This window comes from Motacilla alba, chromosome 1, assembly GCF_015832195.1.
Source record: "Motacilla alba alba isolate MOTALB_02 chromosome 1, Motacilla_alba_V1.0_pri, whole genome shotgun sequence".
Taxonomy (NCBI): domain Eukaryota; kingdom Metazoa; phylum Chordata; class Aves; order Passeriformes; family Motacillidae; genus Motacilla; species Motacilla alba.
In genome coordinates, this window is record NC_052016.1 from 15,992,789 (window position 1) to 16,010,649 (window position 17,861).

A 17,861-nucleotide genomic window follows, 5' to 3' on the forward strand; every position below is an offset into this window, starting at 1 on the left:
GAGGCATTTTCAAATCTTTCTCCCTTTAAAGATAATAATCAGTCTTAATAATTAAATAGTAAAAACTCACTGGGAGATTAACCTTAATAGCAGTCATAGTATTCTAAATTAATACAGGTAATGCTGTTTACCTTAACTAGTAATTAGGCATTTTAATCTTCTACACTGAACTAATTAAGGGCCAAAAAAAATCAAAAGTTTGCAACAAATCACAGAGTTTGCAGTCCTGACACTGCAAACAGACTTCTTTTTCTTTGGGCAGCAAGGTGCTATTCTACAGTGCTGGTTTAGTGTTTCTATTTCCTATTGCAAAATGTAGGAAGTGTAATAGGGCTGACAAGTTTGGTTTTGCTGGGGTTCTTACTGATTTTTATACACTTCAGAAGACTCTTTACCATTCATGAAAAAACAAATACATTTCTAATTTATCTCAGGAGTTTTCTTACTGAAAACAAACAAACAACAAAAAAACTGTACAGGTAGCATTAATTAAATGCTCAACTGCAGCTTTTAGCTGTGCTTCTGCACAAAATAGCTCATAATTTAGGGGTCAAAGTTGACTATCTTGTTTATATTGCACCCCTGATGTTACCACCAATTCCAGAAACTTACTTGGAGAAAACATAGCATAATGTGTCAAAAAACTCTAAGCTGTTACAGGCAAAGGTTTATGCTAGAGGTTTAGAGCATTTAAATTCCTACTGGTGTAAGTAGGGTACGGTCCAAATAATTACTTTTATGAAGCTGTAATATCTTCCAAATTGTTGCTGTGTCAGGAACTGACTGCAAAGTCTTCCTGATTGTCTCTGTAAAGAGGTTGCCTAATGAGCCCCTTTCTGCAAGGACCAGATGGGTTTGTCCATGTTGATATGCTGTACTGCAAACTTTTCAATGTCTTGAGATATTCTGTCTATTAAAACTGTCTGTGAGAGATGTGGCAGGCCTATCCAGCTCTCCCTAGGAGGGTTGTGTCTGATATTAATAAGATGGAAGGAAAAGTGCTAGGCTGTTCAGTGTGAAGTTCTCCTGTTGTGTAGAAATACTGGGATTTCTTGGCTGCCAATCAGGAATTGTAGTTTTAGACTGAAAGTGCAAAATGTTCCTGTAAAGTAGAGAAAAGCACTGACAAACTCGAAGATTGCAATTTTAGACTGTGTAACAACCATGGAAAAATTGCATGGTTTGTATTAGATTTTTTTCTATTCCAGTAGAGAGCACTGAATATTCTATTAGTGTGTTTATTTTTTTTTAGGCTTTCACACTAGTTAATGTAAGAGAGATGCTTGCTAATATTTTTAAAAAAATGTTCTCTGTTTTCATTGCAAGGTATTCTCTGTTTTATAACCACTTGAAGAACATTGAGGAAAGTGAAGGCGGTCTTGATAAATTTACCAAAAGTTACAAAACCTTCGGAGTTAACCAACTTGCAGATGGTGGAATATACTGCAAAGAGTGGGCACCAGGAGCAGAAGCAGTGTTTCTAGCAGGTGACTTCAGTAAGTATTCTTAGGAAAATTTCTTCTCTCTTGCACATTGTTTTACATCAATATTTTTTTTCCTTTAAATAAAATTTTGTCACAATGGTGAAATTCTGAAAGTAAAAAATGTGTGTCATGGCTTAAATGAATAATATTTTTCTCTGTGTTGCGGTAGCTTATGAAGATGTTTCTGTTGCATGGTCAGTGTTACGCATTTTTTTAATACCCCAAAGGCAATGACTCTTGTCACACTGGATCACAGTGCAACTCGAGGCTGTATCTAAACTTCCTGAAGTTCTTTTTGAAGCTTTGTAACTAGACTTTAATAAAACTATATGCAGACAAGCAGAAATAACAGTGAAATAATTTGCTTAATCTTCTTTTACTGATCAAGCAACAGTGTTGTCTAAGGACCAAGGCCTTTGAGAACTCCCACCCGGCCTGAGAGTTTAGACAAAAGTTCTGCTGGAAACTGGTAGCCTAAAATCAAACTAAATATTACTGAAAGGGTAGCTACTCTGTGTTTGTGAGGGCAGAAAAAGGAAAGGTGTTAGCAGAATGGGAAGGTGGCAGTATTACTTGGATTGCTTCCTCTGAGAACCAGGAAGACTATTCCCTTTGAATTTGAAACAAAAATATAAATTTCCTTCTTATTTGAAGGCTAGCTACACTCAAATGATGTTCTGAAACTTTTAGAGGAAAGTGGCATTCATAATTGCTCTTCAATCCTGCAATACTTGCTCTCCTCTATGTTTAGGGTTTTGGAGGGCTGGCTTTATTGTGTTTTTCCCTTTCACCTCTACTCTCTCTTCAGTTAGATCTGCCAAAGTACTAGGTCTTGCATTGCTGGTTCTTACTGAACAGGGACTTCCTGTGAAATGATTTCATTAATTTAATTGTTTTTCAGAAGCATGCAGTTTTATTTATGTGACTTTGATTTTGCAAAAATACTGATCTAAGGAGTGTTCAGTGTATATTGAAAAGAAGCAATATGAAAAAAAGTTCTTTGAAGCAGTTAACTACTGCTTAAACACAAAGCTAAATGTTGGCCATTCCTTACCCCTGTCTGAGGAAACTGTCAAAAGGAAAATCTCTTTATTTTTAGGAAGGCTTTTAATAAAAAAAAAAATTCCTGTTTTTGATGCAGAAATTGAACAGAAAAATTAGTGCAACACTGTTTTCAGCCATGATCCTGTTTGATATGACTAGCATAGTGAATGATAAAGTAGCTTTTCTTAAAGTGCTGCTTGTCATTTTATTGGAATAGACATTGATAAATAGGTTAGTGTAGTTCTTGCATTTTAATATTGAAATTGGATATGTCCTCCAGCACTGAATAATGAGTCATGTGTAGTTCACCTACTAGATAGATAATAGTGATTCCAGATATCAATACAGACTGCAAGGCAGCTAGATCAGGTTATTTTCATAGGTCAGTTTTATACATATAAACATGGAGGAAATTCTCCTTGTCTCTCCTCTACTTTGTGCAGCCCCACCCATTGCTCAAGGTTTTCATAGAATGGGTGCAGGTTAAATGTCTCAACTCAGCTAAAGACTAGAGTGCATTTGTTTTAAATAGGTATTTTAAGAGATATTAATATTAAAACCAGATTTTTAATAATATGTTTAATATTTTGAAAAGAGGCTATAGCTTGTAAATTGTCTTATCAGGTTCTTATGGGGGGAAGTTTATGTATGCCAGAATAGGGTAGCTAAACACTGGAATAAACCCTACTTCATTTAAAATATTTGATGTAATGCATCATATGAAGCAGAAATTTAGGACTAATGTCTTAGAGTAGTTGTATCTAGACACTAATACTGCAATATGAAGAAATAAAAATTAAAAGAAATTCATTGTAATGTGGGAAAACTGTTTCTGCTAAATATATCAGTCAGTCATAGTAAATTGTTCATTCCCAAAGGGGACAATAGTGTACTTAGAAGGACTGGAGGCATGGAAGATTGCCATTCAATTCATAGGATCTTGAATAATATTCTCATGAGAAATTGGATTGCAAAACCGTGATTTAGAGTCAGATTGCTACAGATATGTTTAATTAAAACTGAATCCCTTTAACCTTTCTTTAAGTTTTCAAGCAGGTTAAAGTCTCAGACTAAATGTATGATTATATTGGTTTAAATTGGATATTGGGATTGCTTTTAATAAGATTTTTTTTAATAAAACTTTTTTTATAAAAAAGAACCATAGCGTAACCATGGCAGGGGAAGTTGGAAATCTTAGACAAAGAAACACTGAACTTAGAAGACAGAAGCTCTTTAGGTTCTGAACTGAAATATGGTGGTATATAATATGAAAAACTGTCAATTCATGCTTTTTTGTTTTGGAGATGAAAAGCAGTGTTTTCCTGAACAATATGGTATTGTCTGAGAATATCTTAATGTTTGATGTAAAGACACAAAGTATTAGTCTGCTATTTCATCTTAAGGTTTTTGAGGTTCAAAAACTAGTAAAAATTAAAATGGCAAGTGTAGGTTGTGTACAGAGACTTTGAACTTTTTTTTCCCAAATTTGTAATTAAGCTTATAGTTGATAATATATTTGTTATGAATTATGTGTAAGATAAATATGAATTATTTACTTTTGTAATTATATACATGTGAAGCCTCAGTCCTGTACATGTAGAGTTTTTTCTGAATGACTGTTATGCCTTATAACAGACAATAAAAGTTAGTTATTTTTCTAGTTATCCCAAATTATGGGGTTTTTATACCTTATTCTGAGAGACTTGTAATGAATGGGATAGATGCAATTTATAGAAAAATTCTTAATATCAATGTGCATTTTGGAAAAAAAAAACCTAGAAACTAGTAATAGCACACAAATCTCCAGGTGGATTGGAGAATGAAACATATGATTTCAAGAAAATCCCCATGCTTTCAGAGCTGTTTTGGTCTCTTTAAAACTCCGTAATTGGAGAGAAAAAGTATTGTGTCCGTTGGTGTTCTAGTGTGAAGCTTCATCTAAGAAGTATTAAACGAGCATCCAAAAACATTAAGATTTGTCAATTAGTACTTTCAGCATCTCAGTAAATCAAGTGTATGAGGCAATTACTCAGCTGAATTTCCAGCACTAGAGGCTCTATCAACATTATAGCTCTTTCAAAAGCTCTCAGTGATAACACTGAATATTTCATTTGTGTGCCCTTTTGCTGAGGAACCTAGTGACTACTGGTAATTTATTGCTGCTTTAAAATTGACTATTTCAAAATAAGTCACTGAACTGTGAGTTTTGAGAGTAACCCACAGAATTTATTTTGGAGTTGGAACACTCACATTTGTATATGGTCATGTGGAGGCTCAATGGGTTATCTGTAAACAAATCCTTAATTTTAAAAAAAAGGTACTGGTTTTAAAAAGCTTGAGAATAAGTATGCATATATTAATTTGAATGTCGGAATTTGCTGTAATTTGTTGTATTTGTGGTTTCTGTTCTTTTAGTTGTCTTCGTTTCCCTCCTTCCCAGCTAACATTGATCTAAAATGTTGATCAGTCTGGAATATCTGTTTGGTTTGGTTTCTGCTTCCTTATCCTTGCACTAGTGGGGAAGGCTTCAGCTGTGGTTGGAGGGTAGAGGGAGGGTAGGATAGTTGGTTCTGGGAGGATATTTGTCTATTATTTAAACTCTGACAGGATCCCTTCAGAGTCAAGAGTACCTTAAGACACTGTGCTTCATAATTTGGATATCTGTCAGCTGACTAAAAACTTCATGTATCAGAGTGTTTTGGGTTTTTTTATTCCAGATTTTTACTGGCATGGATTCTAGGTACTGTCATGATATCATGCTGAATTTCTTACTGCTTCCTTTCAAGATTTTTAAATAGAAAAATACCTACATTTGATGAGTAAAGTCTGTTATATTTCTCTGGGTGCAGATGATTGAAACCAGTAGACTGTTATATAAGGTGGCACTAATATACAGGGAAACATCCTATCTAAGAAGTAATGTCAGTTACTTGTTTTTATGTCAGTGTTTGAGCTATTTGCCCAGTTTCCATCAGCTCAAGCACAGGATCATTAATGTAATCTGCTTTAAAAATGATTAATGTGAGGAGAGGAAGACCTGATTGGACACTGTGTAGACCAGAATATTGTCCTTGGAGGATCTCTCTAGTTATGTTCTGATTTCATAGTCTAATGAAGTCGAATACAGGTATCTTGTTGGGATACTGGGATTTGGTGCTCTTTCCCTTGTCTGAACTCCTTGTCTGATAGACTTTCTTCAAGGATGCTGTGTGTCTGCTGAACTCCCTATTCTATTTAGGGGTCTATAGTTGATCAGAAAGTATGTGGAAATACAACTGCTGTAAGAGATTTGATTTCACTTGAGAATTCAGCTTTAGTTTATAAAGTTTTTTGACTTCTGGAAAAAACAGCTACAGTTATTCTATTGGACAAAGTCAATTATTTGGTTAATATGCAAGAACAACTCCTTTCCTCTGTGAGAAGTGTTAATTTCTTGTGTGAAACTCCAAATTCAGGCATGAGCCTCAGAGGTGTATGGCTATATCCTTGTTAATGTGAAAACAAAATCAGGAGGTTGAACAAGAAGTCACTCAAATTGTCATTTAGCTAGAAATATGCATTTAAATTGATTTTTTTGTCACAAATGGTAGAACCCCAACCTTTATAGCTTTGAATTCTGTTCTACATTAAAGCTCAGTCCATGACCCTTTGGCATGCTAAGGGTGTAGTTTTGAGCAAGAAGTTCCCTTGTGCCTCCTGTTGCTGAGGTAGGATGCAATGTTTTAATAATTGTCTGGGATTGGAAGATCCAATCACAGACATAAGACAAAACATTGTATCAGGCTATCAAAGATGTCTTCTGTGTTGGATTAAGCAATAGATGAGGCTTGAACATTTGTGCAGAAGCTTTTGCCTTTGTGTATGGCTTATGAGTATTCTGTGATGGTGTCCTTTTTTTTGCCAATACCTGTTCAAGCTGATTATTTGAATTTCTGCTGGTAATCTCAGCCTTTTCTTGTTTGTAGTTGTTGGCAGAATCTTTGAAATCTCTGTTCTCAAAGTCAGATATTTCTTTTGACTTTTTGTTTTTCTCTTCATAATGGTCTACTAATCACTTGTTGGTTAGTTCAGTTTGTTTTTTTCTTTTCTTCCCTCAGGCATTTTGGGCTAAGTTTTGCTGAAAAATCAGAAAACCAAGCAGTAAAACTGAGATAAGCATGAGCCACTCTCTCTTTGAAAGGAATATTTAGTTTTCAGGGTGTTCTGTGTTCTTTATGCCTCTGGCATTAATACAAAGCAATGTTTTCTGTTATAATCTTTCTAAGTGAGCTCCTCTCCAGGGGTAATTAGTAAACAGTGGGTTTAAGTAGGACCATCTGGGGCAGATGGGTATTGCTTTGCATTTATTTTTAAATCATGAGCCACAGGCTTGCAGTCATGGACTGTGGCTGGGAACAGGAGGGATTAACAGGAGCATCTGGCATTGCTGGCAGGTGAAGGGGAAAGTTCAGGCAACTTTGGCAGAATTATCAAATCTGTCTGTGGAGAGCAGAAATATTTAAATAGCTAGAGAGATGTAACCATTCCCTCTCTGAAGGAGGCAAGGCATGTGTTTTTAGTAGATGTCATGAGAACCTTTTTTCACATTGTGAGAATGCAGTGGTTTTGGTGAACATGATTAACTCCATGCAGATTCCCCTGGGTGAGTTTTATGAAAACTGGGCCTAAGAATTTTTTTGCTGTATCTTCTAATTTTGGGCAATATTCATCACCTGGCATATGTGGTTCAGTTTGTGCATTGAATCAAGAGGTAGCTCTGTTGGAAAGAGTTTCGTGAGAAGCCATGAAGATGGTGGGATATATGGGGGTAGAAGAAGATGGAAAGAATTTACTCTAAGGCCCCCAAGATGGGTCTTGACTATCATAAATTCTAACCAGTTTTTAAAGCCAACTTCTTGCAACTTCTTAACATCTTTCTTCTATTTTCTCATTTTTGGCTGGAATGTTTATTTGAGATAGTCTAGCTGCTTATAATTTCAAAAAAAAAAAAAGAAAAAACAACTTTTTAAATGCTGTTTTCTACATCTTTTTTACCATGCCCTGAAATTAAAAAAAAAAAAATTATTGTATAAACACTATAGTTTGCAGTTCAGACATTTTATTAAGGAATATTTTTTTAATTGCCAAGGTGTTGTTTGTTTGATGTTGGTCCTAGTAGATATTAGTAGTATTTGTTTAATTATTTTTCTTGATTGAAACTTCAGTGTAAAGCCAAGGGGGAGGAACCATCTAAATCTTACGGTTCTTCTGCTGTTAAGCAATCGTTTAGTAAATACTTTCCCTCTGCTAATATATGTAATTTAGCTCCTCTATCCAAATGCTTTAAACATGACAAAACTATCATCTAAATAGAATACTGAATTAATTGCATTTTTATTTTACTCTCCACTGTAAAATGAGTAGGTACCAGAATATTTGTCTGGCATGGTTATTTTTGTCACATTGTGTGGCCTTGTTTAATTTGTGTCTTGCAGTGTTCTTTAACTAAAGATTGGCAGTTCTTGGGTTTGAACAGCTGTGCAAATGCAACCGGTAACTTTTGAAAGTAGTCTGGTCTTTCTCTGAAATGCAACACATCCATACATTGCCAGAAAGGATTATCCTTTTGTTGCACAGCAGATAATATTTGTGATTATTGATGTTTAGGAAAATACATATGCTGATGGATAGACCTTCTTGATTTCTCTACCTCCCCTGCTGTGATTTCCATGGTGGCAAAAGTGATGATCCTGCTTCAGTTTAACTGTCCAGTTTTTTTATTGAAATGCTTTTAACCTGACATATTTATTAGCAATGTTGTTTTATACAACTCTGAGTTAATATTCTTAAACTGAAGGCTGCTTATTCTTCTTTCAATAATGTGTGGGTTTTGGTTTGTTGTTTTTTTCTGGGTTTTTGTTTGTTTGTTTTTCTTTCTTGTTATTACAAGAGGCCATGACATGCAAATAGATGAGCATGACGGAACATTAACATGTGTTGCTTTAACATCTTGTAATTCAGTTTTTTGTGTTTACTGGTTCCTATTTAGGTTGTCTGTTGCCTTGAACTATATGAAATAGACATTTCAGGGCAAAAAGAAAAAAAGGAATTTTCAAACTTGTCTTTTTACTTCCTTCTAGCCTAGAAATGACTTCATTGCTGAAATGTGTCAGTTCAGAAGTGCTATCTTCACTCCATTCAGAGGAGTTAACCTTCAAAATGCTTACAAACACTCAAGATCCCTTTGGCGGGTGTCTGTTCAGTTGGACAGGCCATAATGACCATCCTTGCACATCTCCATTCCTCAGTAAATCCAAAGAGGACAAAGAATCTTGAATTATGGGATTTCAGCTTGCTTCAGTTAATTTTTTTAATGACAGAGGAATCTTCCTGAAGACTTAAAACTGTGGCATTTCATTTTACCCCTTTTGAAATGTGTGTGCAGTATCAGGCATAAAAGTATTTGTGTCTGCTCTCAGTGAAGTTTATTTTGAGAAAGATGGAACTCAGAGTTACACCTTTTGATTGTAATTGGATGCATTTTATAATGAACACTTAGTATTATTTCTTATATTGCAGATGGCTGGAATCCATCTTCTCATCCATATAAGAAGTTGGAATATGGGAAGTGGGAGTTGTTCATTCCACCTGAAGATGGCCATTCTCCTGTGCCCCATGGGTCAAAGCTAAAGGTGTTGGTTCTAGACATGCTCTAACTCTTATAACCCTTTTTACTCATTTACTGTCCATTTTCTTTTCTTGTAACTAACTTTATCATCTTCTGATTAGTCTAAGAAGTAGAATCAGTTTATCCAGTTGAGCAAAGTGACCTAAAGGAGTGAAACATTAAGCATCACAAAGAGATTTTGGGAACAGTCATGTGTCTGCAGTGTAGTCGTACAGTACTGCACCATGCCATAAGAGGAAAACAGTTTACAAATTGATAATTTGAAAAAGAAGAATTAAGTAATGTATAGGTAAAATCTTTCTGTATTTGATGCAACTACCTGTTATTAAGATCCTATTAAAATCTCAATACTTTGATAATTTTTGCAATACTTTTATCCATGGCTTTTCAGGTGATTTTTTTTTTTGTTGTTGTTGCTTTAATGGTACATGCAGATTTGTAAAATTTCTACTTTCTCTTTAGGAATTCAGAGTATTGAGTGGAAGGCTTAAGTGAAACTGAACACAATTTTATTTTGAAGGCATCCATGATCTTAAAATGCTTTCTTCCAGAAATTAATGGAAAATTTCCTTGAGCTGTCAAATGCTACAGTTGTATGCTTAGTGCAAATACACCTAATGACAACTAACTTAGAGTAGAGTTGATGATTTCTAGGTGAATATTGATTTAAATCAGAGATGTGCTTTGTTGCACTCAGAGTTTGAGTTTGAGATACTGGGTGCTAATAGAGGGTAGTAATAAGTAGTAAAGGAAAGAAATGTACTGAAATTACCTATAGACTAGGAAAATTAAGAACCTGGGAGCATTTGTATAATGCTACCACAGTTTCAGAGGTGCCATCAACAGAACTAAAACACTGAAAAAAAATCCTAATTTTTCTGCTGAAAATCTACTTAGGCAAACAAGAAATCTGTTAAAACAAAGATATGTGTAAAAATGCTCTGGAAATGCTTACTCAGTGTGTGTGCTTATCTCTATGCTTTTTGTTATGGCTTATGAAATAATTCCAGTAATAAATAAGGATAAATGGAAGTTTAGGAATAATCATTCAAGGATGAGAAAGCTGTTTTTATTTTACAGAGCAGGGAAGAAAATACTTATCTGCAACTCAGAAATGCAGTGATTATGCAGCAAGGTATGAGAATGCAGAATGGTTATTTAATATTTTCCATGGTTTTGAGATGCAAGTAGGTTAGATTTTGATTGTTGCTGAATTTACCTTCCCTGTTTTATCTACAAAACTCTTGACTCATCTACTGTAGAATATTCTATGCATTTTGTAAAGATAAGAGGTGTGAATGAGGATGAGTATTGAGAATTATTAACACAATAGCAAAAAAAGCATAGAATCTTAAATCCTTTTGGAGCAACGTAAGATGATTTTTTTCTTTTAGATAATCAATGGTCATATCTCCTTATTTTGAAGTTAGGTCTTAATAGTGTTTTCTTCCTGTTCAGCATTTTCTTTGAAATATAAACTCCATAAAGCAAGGATTGCATTATACATAATTTCTTTACTATGTCAAATTGCTATGGATTGCACTTGGTACTGGTGTACTTTCAAGATTAATTGCTGTACTTCTGTAGTTGCTCTGAGTTTTCTGAAAAGCCAGAAGATACCCACTGGCAGAGTAGAATGTGAGTTTGTTTTTAGATTTTTTTCTACCCTGTCACTTTAATTATGCTTTCCATGGTCAATTTTAGACAAAGTTACGTGGCTGTCACTGACACTCACAATACATTATTGTCCAACAGGCTTTTGAAGCACAACTGCCTGTGAAACAAATTTTCTTTGGAGTATATTCCTTAAAAAAGGACCAAATATTGAGAAACTTGATTCATGAGTGCATGTAGTCATAATTGATGGCTCCATCCATATGGAGCTGCTCCCTGCCTCATCTGTAGCTTTGCTAATAGTCTTTCATGACACTTTTTGTTCCATGGTGCCTTCAGGACTGAATCCAGCACTTCAGAATGTGTACTTGTGATGTAGTTAGACGATGGGACTAACAGAAAAAAACAAAAAAGTCTCCAATTAAGGCAGTTCAAAGATGGTTTATAACAAAAGCTTTTGGAGTATTCCTACGGTAGGCATGTACCTTATCCTCATGCTACAGCTGATCTTACCCTCTCCTATTCTGCTAATGGGTGCAGAAAGCTTCTGCTTTTCTGTAAGTTTTCCTTTAGCTACGTGGCTCAAACATTTATGATTGTTCATAAATGCCTGTATTTTGTGTGTTAGAGAGCAGTTTTGCTGTTCTTTGTTCATGTAGAAGCTGAGAAAATTGATTGTTTGCAGATAGAAATTGCTATGTAGATTGCAGAGGTAATGTTGAAATACACAGGCACTGGTGTCTGCACTAGACTAGGCAACAGGCTTCTTTCTAATAATGAAAGTATTTCCCGTTTTTCTTTACTACAGAAAAGGGAAATCACAGCCTAAGGGAATCACAGCTTTAAAGTTTCTTTTACCAGTATGATTCTTAAATACTTAAGTTAAAATAGTCAACTTCAGACATTTTTGTGGTGATTAATCTGTTAGGGGAAGAATGTTTCCTCCAGAAGGTGCTTTTCTTTAGCTTCTGTCTACTCTGTTTTGATCTTCAGTTCCACACAGGCGAATGCCAAGTTCTGAAATGGTAACAAGGTCATTTCTTTTAAATAAGTAATATCTAAGCCAGAATGGGAAATGGATGCAGTGTAGTTGGTGACACTAATTTAGATCAGGTCACAAAATATTTTTGTGGGAGAGTAAATGAGGAGCAGAGGTCAAATGTTTGCCTGTTTTCAAATAGTAGCAGGCTGTCTACTCTAGCTCTTCAGACAGTCTTCTCATAAGTAAATGTAAACATTGCAGAAAGTGAGTAATTAAAAAACCTGCTGTAAATCTTCTGACACTTCTCTGTGTGAAGAGATGAATGCTTATGATAGTTGAGTGACTCCCTTGTGAATTTTGACATCCATCTTCAAAATAAGGTTACCTGCTAGAAAAGGGTATCTTTTTTCTTTCTCTCATGGATCAATTGGGAGCTTAGACTGAGTTAAGTGAACAAATATTGTTGCTATTATGGTAGGGTAGTGCTGGCTTTTAAGCTTCTGACAGATGTCACAAGTGAGCACAGATTTAAACCCAAAGCCAAACGTTATCCTTTAATAAAAGAAGCCTTTTTACTTCTCATTATTTCTAATGAGATAGTTTGAAATATGTTTTCCTTGAACATCAGCATTTTTGTCATTCTACAGTGGTAGCAGTTGGGATGCCAGTACTTAACTTTTGTGGTAGAAAATGACTGGGTTTTTTTCCTTAATTTTTGGTATTCTTAATTAAATTTTTTGAGGACACAGTGAGCTTTGAAAAAAATTCTCATAGATAAACTTGTATAGCAAATCTCATTGTGTGTGGTCATATTAATGCAGGAGTTTAATCAGTGTTACATTTTGTCCTTTTACTGTTTATTTATAAATGATTTTTCCAACTGCTTAAATATACCTGTAAGTTAAATTTTCACTGTAGGTGGCAAGATCCTAAGTTTGAAATAGTATCAGTGGAGTTTAGGGATAGTATTGGTTAAAATTGAGATTTTAGTATCTGCACTGGGGAACTTGCTTAATATTTACAGGAATGCCAAAGAACAACAACAACAAAAAAAAAAAAGGAAAACAAATGGCAAATTGAATCCCTTAAGAATTTAAATGTAGTTGAAAATAATTTCTAAATTCATGGTCAAATTCTGAAATATTGACATGCAGCTAAATAGGAAAAAATGGCAACATCAGTACTTGAAAAATATTGGCAATTATAATAGAGATACCTGATGCCCTGTAAAATTAACTAGGAAAAAAGTATAGCAGAACCACTAAATTTTCTTTTGTGAGCTGGAGAGGATATAATAAAATAGAAGTGATTGTTCAACTTTCTAATAATAATAGATATGTGATTTCTAAAATTATTACCAGAACAATAATTTTTTAGTCTAATAAACTCATCTGACACTTTAGCTAACAATGTGCTGGGTAGATGCACAACTCTAGATATGCAACTAAATATCACTTGAATATTGATGAAATGTAGTTAATGTATGTTTTCTGGAAAGAACACCTCAGAAAGTGGTGGAAACTTTTTTAAAAACTCTGCATTCTATTATTTTTTAAGTTTGTATACTTCTTCACATGTCTTTGTGCGTGTGTGTGTGTATGCTCTGTGTATTTAAATGGTGGTGTTTATAGGTTTTTAAAGGGAGTATCTTGTATTGTAATGAGGTGATTAGATTTGATAACTTGTGCACTTGTTAATACAATATTTTTCTACTGATACTCTTGTGTGTTTGAGTGGTTTCAGTGATTGCTGAACAGGAGTTGTAGTTGCTAAGGCCAGTACAAGATCGAACAACACAGTTCTTTTATCAGTTTGTACAACATGTTTATAAGTTTGCTGTGATTGGTTTTAATAGTTTTCCAGTCCAAATGTATTACTCTTTCTAATACTCAAGTGCACAAAGGAAAGAACTACATTGAGTCAGAGCAATAACAGTTTATTAGTCATGATTGAAAGTACCTAAAGTACACTTATATTCATGAGGTACTGGGTAGAGGAAAGCTAGTTGTGAAGAATAGCTTTAAAACTTAATCCTTACATTTTTACCACACTATCCTATACTTCCTAGTAGATCTGCATGCTCTGTGTTAAACTTGTACACCTTGAAAAGGAATCAAATATGGTGAGCAGTTAGGTTAATCTGTGTCAGGGAACCACTGCTAGTAAAATTCATCAAGTGTAATTACTGTCACCAATGAAATAGATGGTGCTACAGCTGACCCCACTGATCAGGAGGTGCAGCAGCAGTACCAGACTGGTAAGGAGTTCAGGTCTCATGCACTTCAAGCAGTGTGCAGTCAAAAACGTGTTTACAATGAGAATGTTAAAACCCAGGAAATCTGTTAATAATGGCAGGCTGATGGCTAGGATTCTGGGGACAGAAGTGTTGAAGATGTGGTGGTCTTTCAGGGTTGTAAGATGTAAAGAGAAACATAGAATACCTGATTGGAAGGGAACTCAAGAATCCTCTGGTCCAGCCATTCTTGACAAAAACGTGGCCTGGTCACGATGGCCCAGCACCCTGTCTAGCTGGATCTTAGTGTCCAACACTGGGGAATCCAACACTTTCCCGGGGAGATTGTTGTCATTTTAAGATAGGTTATGTGCAGTCAGATGGCTTTTACAAAGGGCATCTTGCATATCCTGAGCAGAGGTACTAAACTTGATTTCAGTGGAAACCTTCCTGGAAAAATGTTTGCTATTTCCTTTAATGTACATATAGAAACACTTCTAATTGTTCTGGTTTTTACCTTAGCTTGGGGGAAGAGGGAATATCCTTGCTCAGTGTGCCAAGTTCTGTATCACTTGAATGTCATATCTTAAATAGTCAATAGGATGCCAAAAAACCACCCAACCCAAAAAACAAGGGTTGCAAATTTGAATTCACCAGGTTTGCAAATTTCAATAGTGAATGAAACAAGTGTTCTGCAGCAATTACGGTACATAGCCTATGTGAAAGAAGAAACATACGCGTATTCCTGGGGTTTTGAAGTTACTAAACAGGACTTAAATAGTGCACCATATGCATTTCTGGGTATAAGTCATGGGAAGTGGAACATTAATTCTGTGGCAGTACCTTTCATGTTTCACCATGTGATTGTGAGCCATGACCTTTCAGTGAGTTATTGTGGACTTCTTTGGGTTACAGATGAGGTTTGCCAGCAGGAATAGTTATCTCGTTGGGAAGTAAATGGTCTCTTGGCATTGCCTGTTTGGATTTAGTAAGCAATGTGCAACTCCTCATGCACTCATAGGGGAGAGGTTGTAGTACCAATGAGCTGTTGTAATGCAGTGGACTGTTGTTCTTTGGAGCCTTTGTTGCAGACTGAGTTCAGTTCTTTAGAATATTCTTGCTCAGTTATTTTGTCAGGCTTCGTTCTCCTGTGACTTGAAGATTGTGCAATTCTCCAGTAGGAGGTTTTGCTATTTAAAAATACTTTAAGATATTTTACTTTTAGTTTGTCCACACAGAAGGCTAATTTTTTCAATTACTATTAGGTGCACATTTAAGCAAAATGTGGTTTTCTTTGTTGTTTTTTTCTTAAGGAAAAGAGGGAGATAATTTAAAGAAGAAGAGAAACAGAATTTGAGAGTCCATATTACGAATATATAAGCATGGTTGTGATTCTCATGGCAATGGTTTTTGTTTGGAGGATACAAACACTTTCTAGGGAAAGCTCCTGACATTCTCTGCAGTGTGGCACAGCCACCCATTTGCAAGGTGCATTCTGCAGCAGTTGTCCTTGATACAAATGCTTTGTAGTTGAGGATAAGTAATACTTAATGCTTGAGTGCCCATATTACAAACTTCATCAGCTTCTTTTCTACTTGACATGGCTTGAAACAACTGTAAGAAGTTACACTTACTGTATATGTAATGTGCTTTATTATTATGGTTGCTTTTCAAACCATGCTCTTGTACCCCAGGCCTCTTGACTAAGACTAGCAGAATACACACAGGAATGCTTTTATATTATGCATATAAATTTTTATAGTCTTTAGGCTTCATCACTGTTCTTAGAGTAACTTGTTTCTGAGCTGTTCCTCATACCTAATAATTCTACCCCTGTGTAGCTAACAGGTGTAAATCCATGTACTTGGGTGATTAAGTGAAGTATTTTCTATACACTTGACTGTTAAAATCAATTGGGAATGTTTCTGTGTGATGTTGCTTTCATTTTTAACAACTCTCCTAAGGTTTCCTGAATTTTGACAGTTTGATTTTCCTATGGTATTTTTATCTGCATAGATATTTTTTAATACTAGGCTACTGGCTCCATCTTTTGAATTATTTTTTTATTTAAATAGATAACGCTGCATTTTTTTGGGTTTTTTGTTACTACTGGTTCCTCCTAGTTTTCTACGAGAAGCAAAAAAAATAGAAAAAAGAACAAACACTTTCCTTTTTAGCCTGATCCAGTAAACTAGTTAAAGATGCTCAGAAGTTCTGCAATGCAATTGAAATACTTAAATCACAAATGGAGCTGCATCTCCCTCTTTTGGAAAATCAAGGCATGACTTCATGACTTGGCTTAGAATATAGGCTTTTGCCTCTTTCGTATCTTGATTGTATTATAGTCTTAATTTATTTTCTTTCCTTGAGGGAGAAGGGAAGGGGAAAAAAAGGGGAATTGTGAACAAGCATTTAATATCCATAAGTTTAGATTGCAGTAGCTGATGTCATGATATATTTACAGAGCAAATAAATCTCACTCCAATGATTTTTCAATGGCACAGATTTGTCTGCAGAACTATGTTAGACATGTAAACCACCTAAAAAATACTATTATGTCTGATAACTAAGGAATTTTTTTCTATATTTGGTATTAATGCTTCCCTTTAGCAGGTTTCTTTTTCAGAAAATAGGGAAAAAAAGAGCAAACCGGACAACTGGTTTGTATTATCTGACTCAGTTTTGATAGTAATCATAAATTGATCACGAAAATAAAAGCTTGGGGGAAGGAATAATGTGACTAGTGTTCTATTACTTTTTCTTTGCAGTGTAACCAATTTGCAATTTAGGAAGGAGAACAGCCTGGAAGAAGCAACATGCTGTCCATTCTTTCCAAAATTTCATTTCAAGGTTTATGATCAATTCACTGTAAGGAAATAACTTCAGTCTACAAGCACCTTGACAGATGGACTCGATTTCTTGGTTATTTGGAGCAGTATGAATAGAGTATGGTAAAGTTTTTCAGAGGAAGTTGAGTTCTGGAAAGATCTCCCATTTTCTGTGCTTCTTGCCCCTCCAGTTTGGATGAAGGTTCATTTGGGAAGGTACTCCTGAGTTGGGGAAGGTGAAGTATTGAAGAGTTTCTGATTCATTGATTTCTTTGCTGCCTCTCCTGAGCTTTGTTACAGGGCTGTGCAGGAGCAAGAAGAGTGAGGCACTAATGCAGAAGCTGTGTTTGCTTCTTCATTTTTTGCCTTCTATTTCTGAGACTATTAAGGAGAAAAATTTATCTGGCCTCTAAAAATCTGTCAGGTAAAGTGAGACAGTTACGGAATAAAGCTCTTTGCCATGCCATTCGATCCCAAATTTTTATCTAAAGCTGCTTTAAAATGAACTTTCAGGCAAGAAACTCCATATTCCAGTCCTGGGCTCTGCAGCAGGTTGTACTGTGTTATCAGGAAGTGTTCTGCTGTGTTCCTGTGCATTAAGAACTAAACATACTGAAGTACTGCCTCCAAATTCCAGTGCTTCTCTCACAAACCAGTGCTGACCTGTAGAAAGAGAGAAGTTGCTCTCTGCTTTCGTCTGTGCTTGTGAGGGGGTGATGTGAGTTTATTTGCTATTGTAAATGGCCTCAGTTTACACTGCCCACTGGCAAAAGATCATCAGAATCATGTGTTTTATCCTGGGTGCTAATGTCAGGATTGATTCTTTTTGAGGATGAATAGGACAGTCAGGGGTGCACAGGGAGAGGCACTTCCAAGGTAACAAGTGACAGGACAAAGAGGACATTTCCTCCAGTTGTGCTGGAAGAGGTGTAGATTGGGTATTAGGAAAGAGTGGTCATGCATTGGAATAGGGAAGTCATGGAGTTGCCATCTTCAGAAGTTTAAGAAA

At 35.4% G+C, this 17,861-nt stretch overlaps 1 protein-coding gene across 20 annotated transcripts in view; it reads left to right on the forward strand.

Moving 5' to 3' along the window:
* The window catches only part of GBE1 (1,4-alpha-glucan branching enzyme 1), a 139,088-nt gene that overhangs the window by 32,165 nt on the left and 89,062 nt on the right, over positions 1 to 17,861 (forward strand). For 5 of the 20 annotated variants that reach the window (XM_038156883.1, XM_038157036.1, XM_038157045.1 and 2 more), the window contains 2 exons: positions 1,327 to 1,496; positions 9,087 to 9,199. The exons of the other annotated variants lie outside the window; for them this stretch is intronic. In XM_038156883.1, coding sequence (XP_038012811.1) covers positions 1,327 to 1,496; positions 9,087 to 9,199 — 283 coding nt within the window. The remainder of the gene's footprint in view (positions 1 to 1,326; positions 1,497 to 9,086; positions 9,200 to 17,861) is intronic. 20 annotated transcript variants of the gene reach the window in all.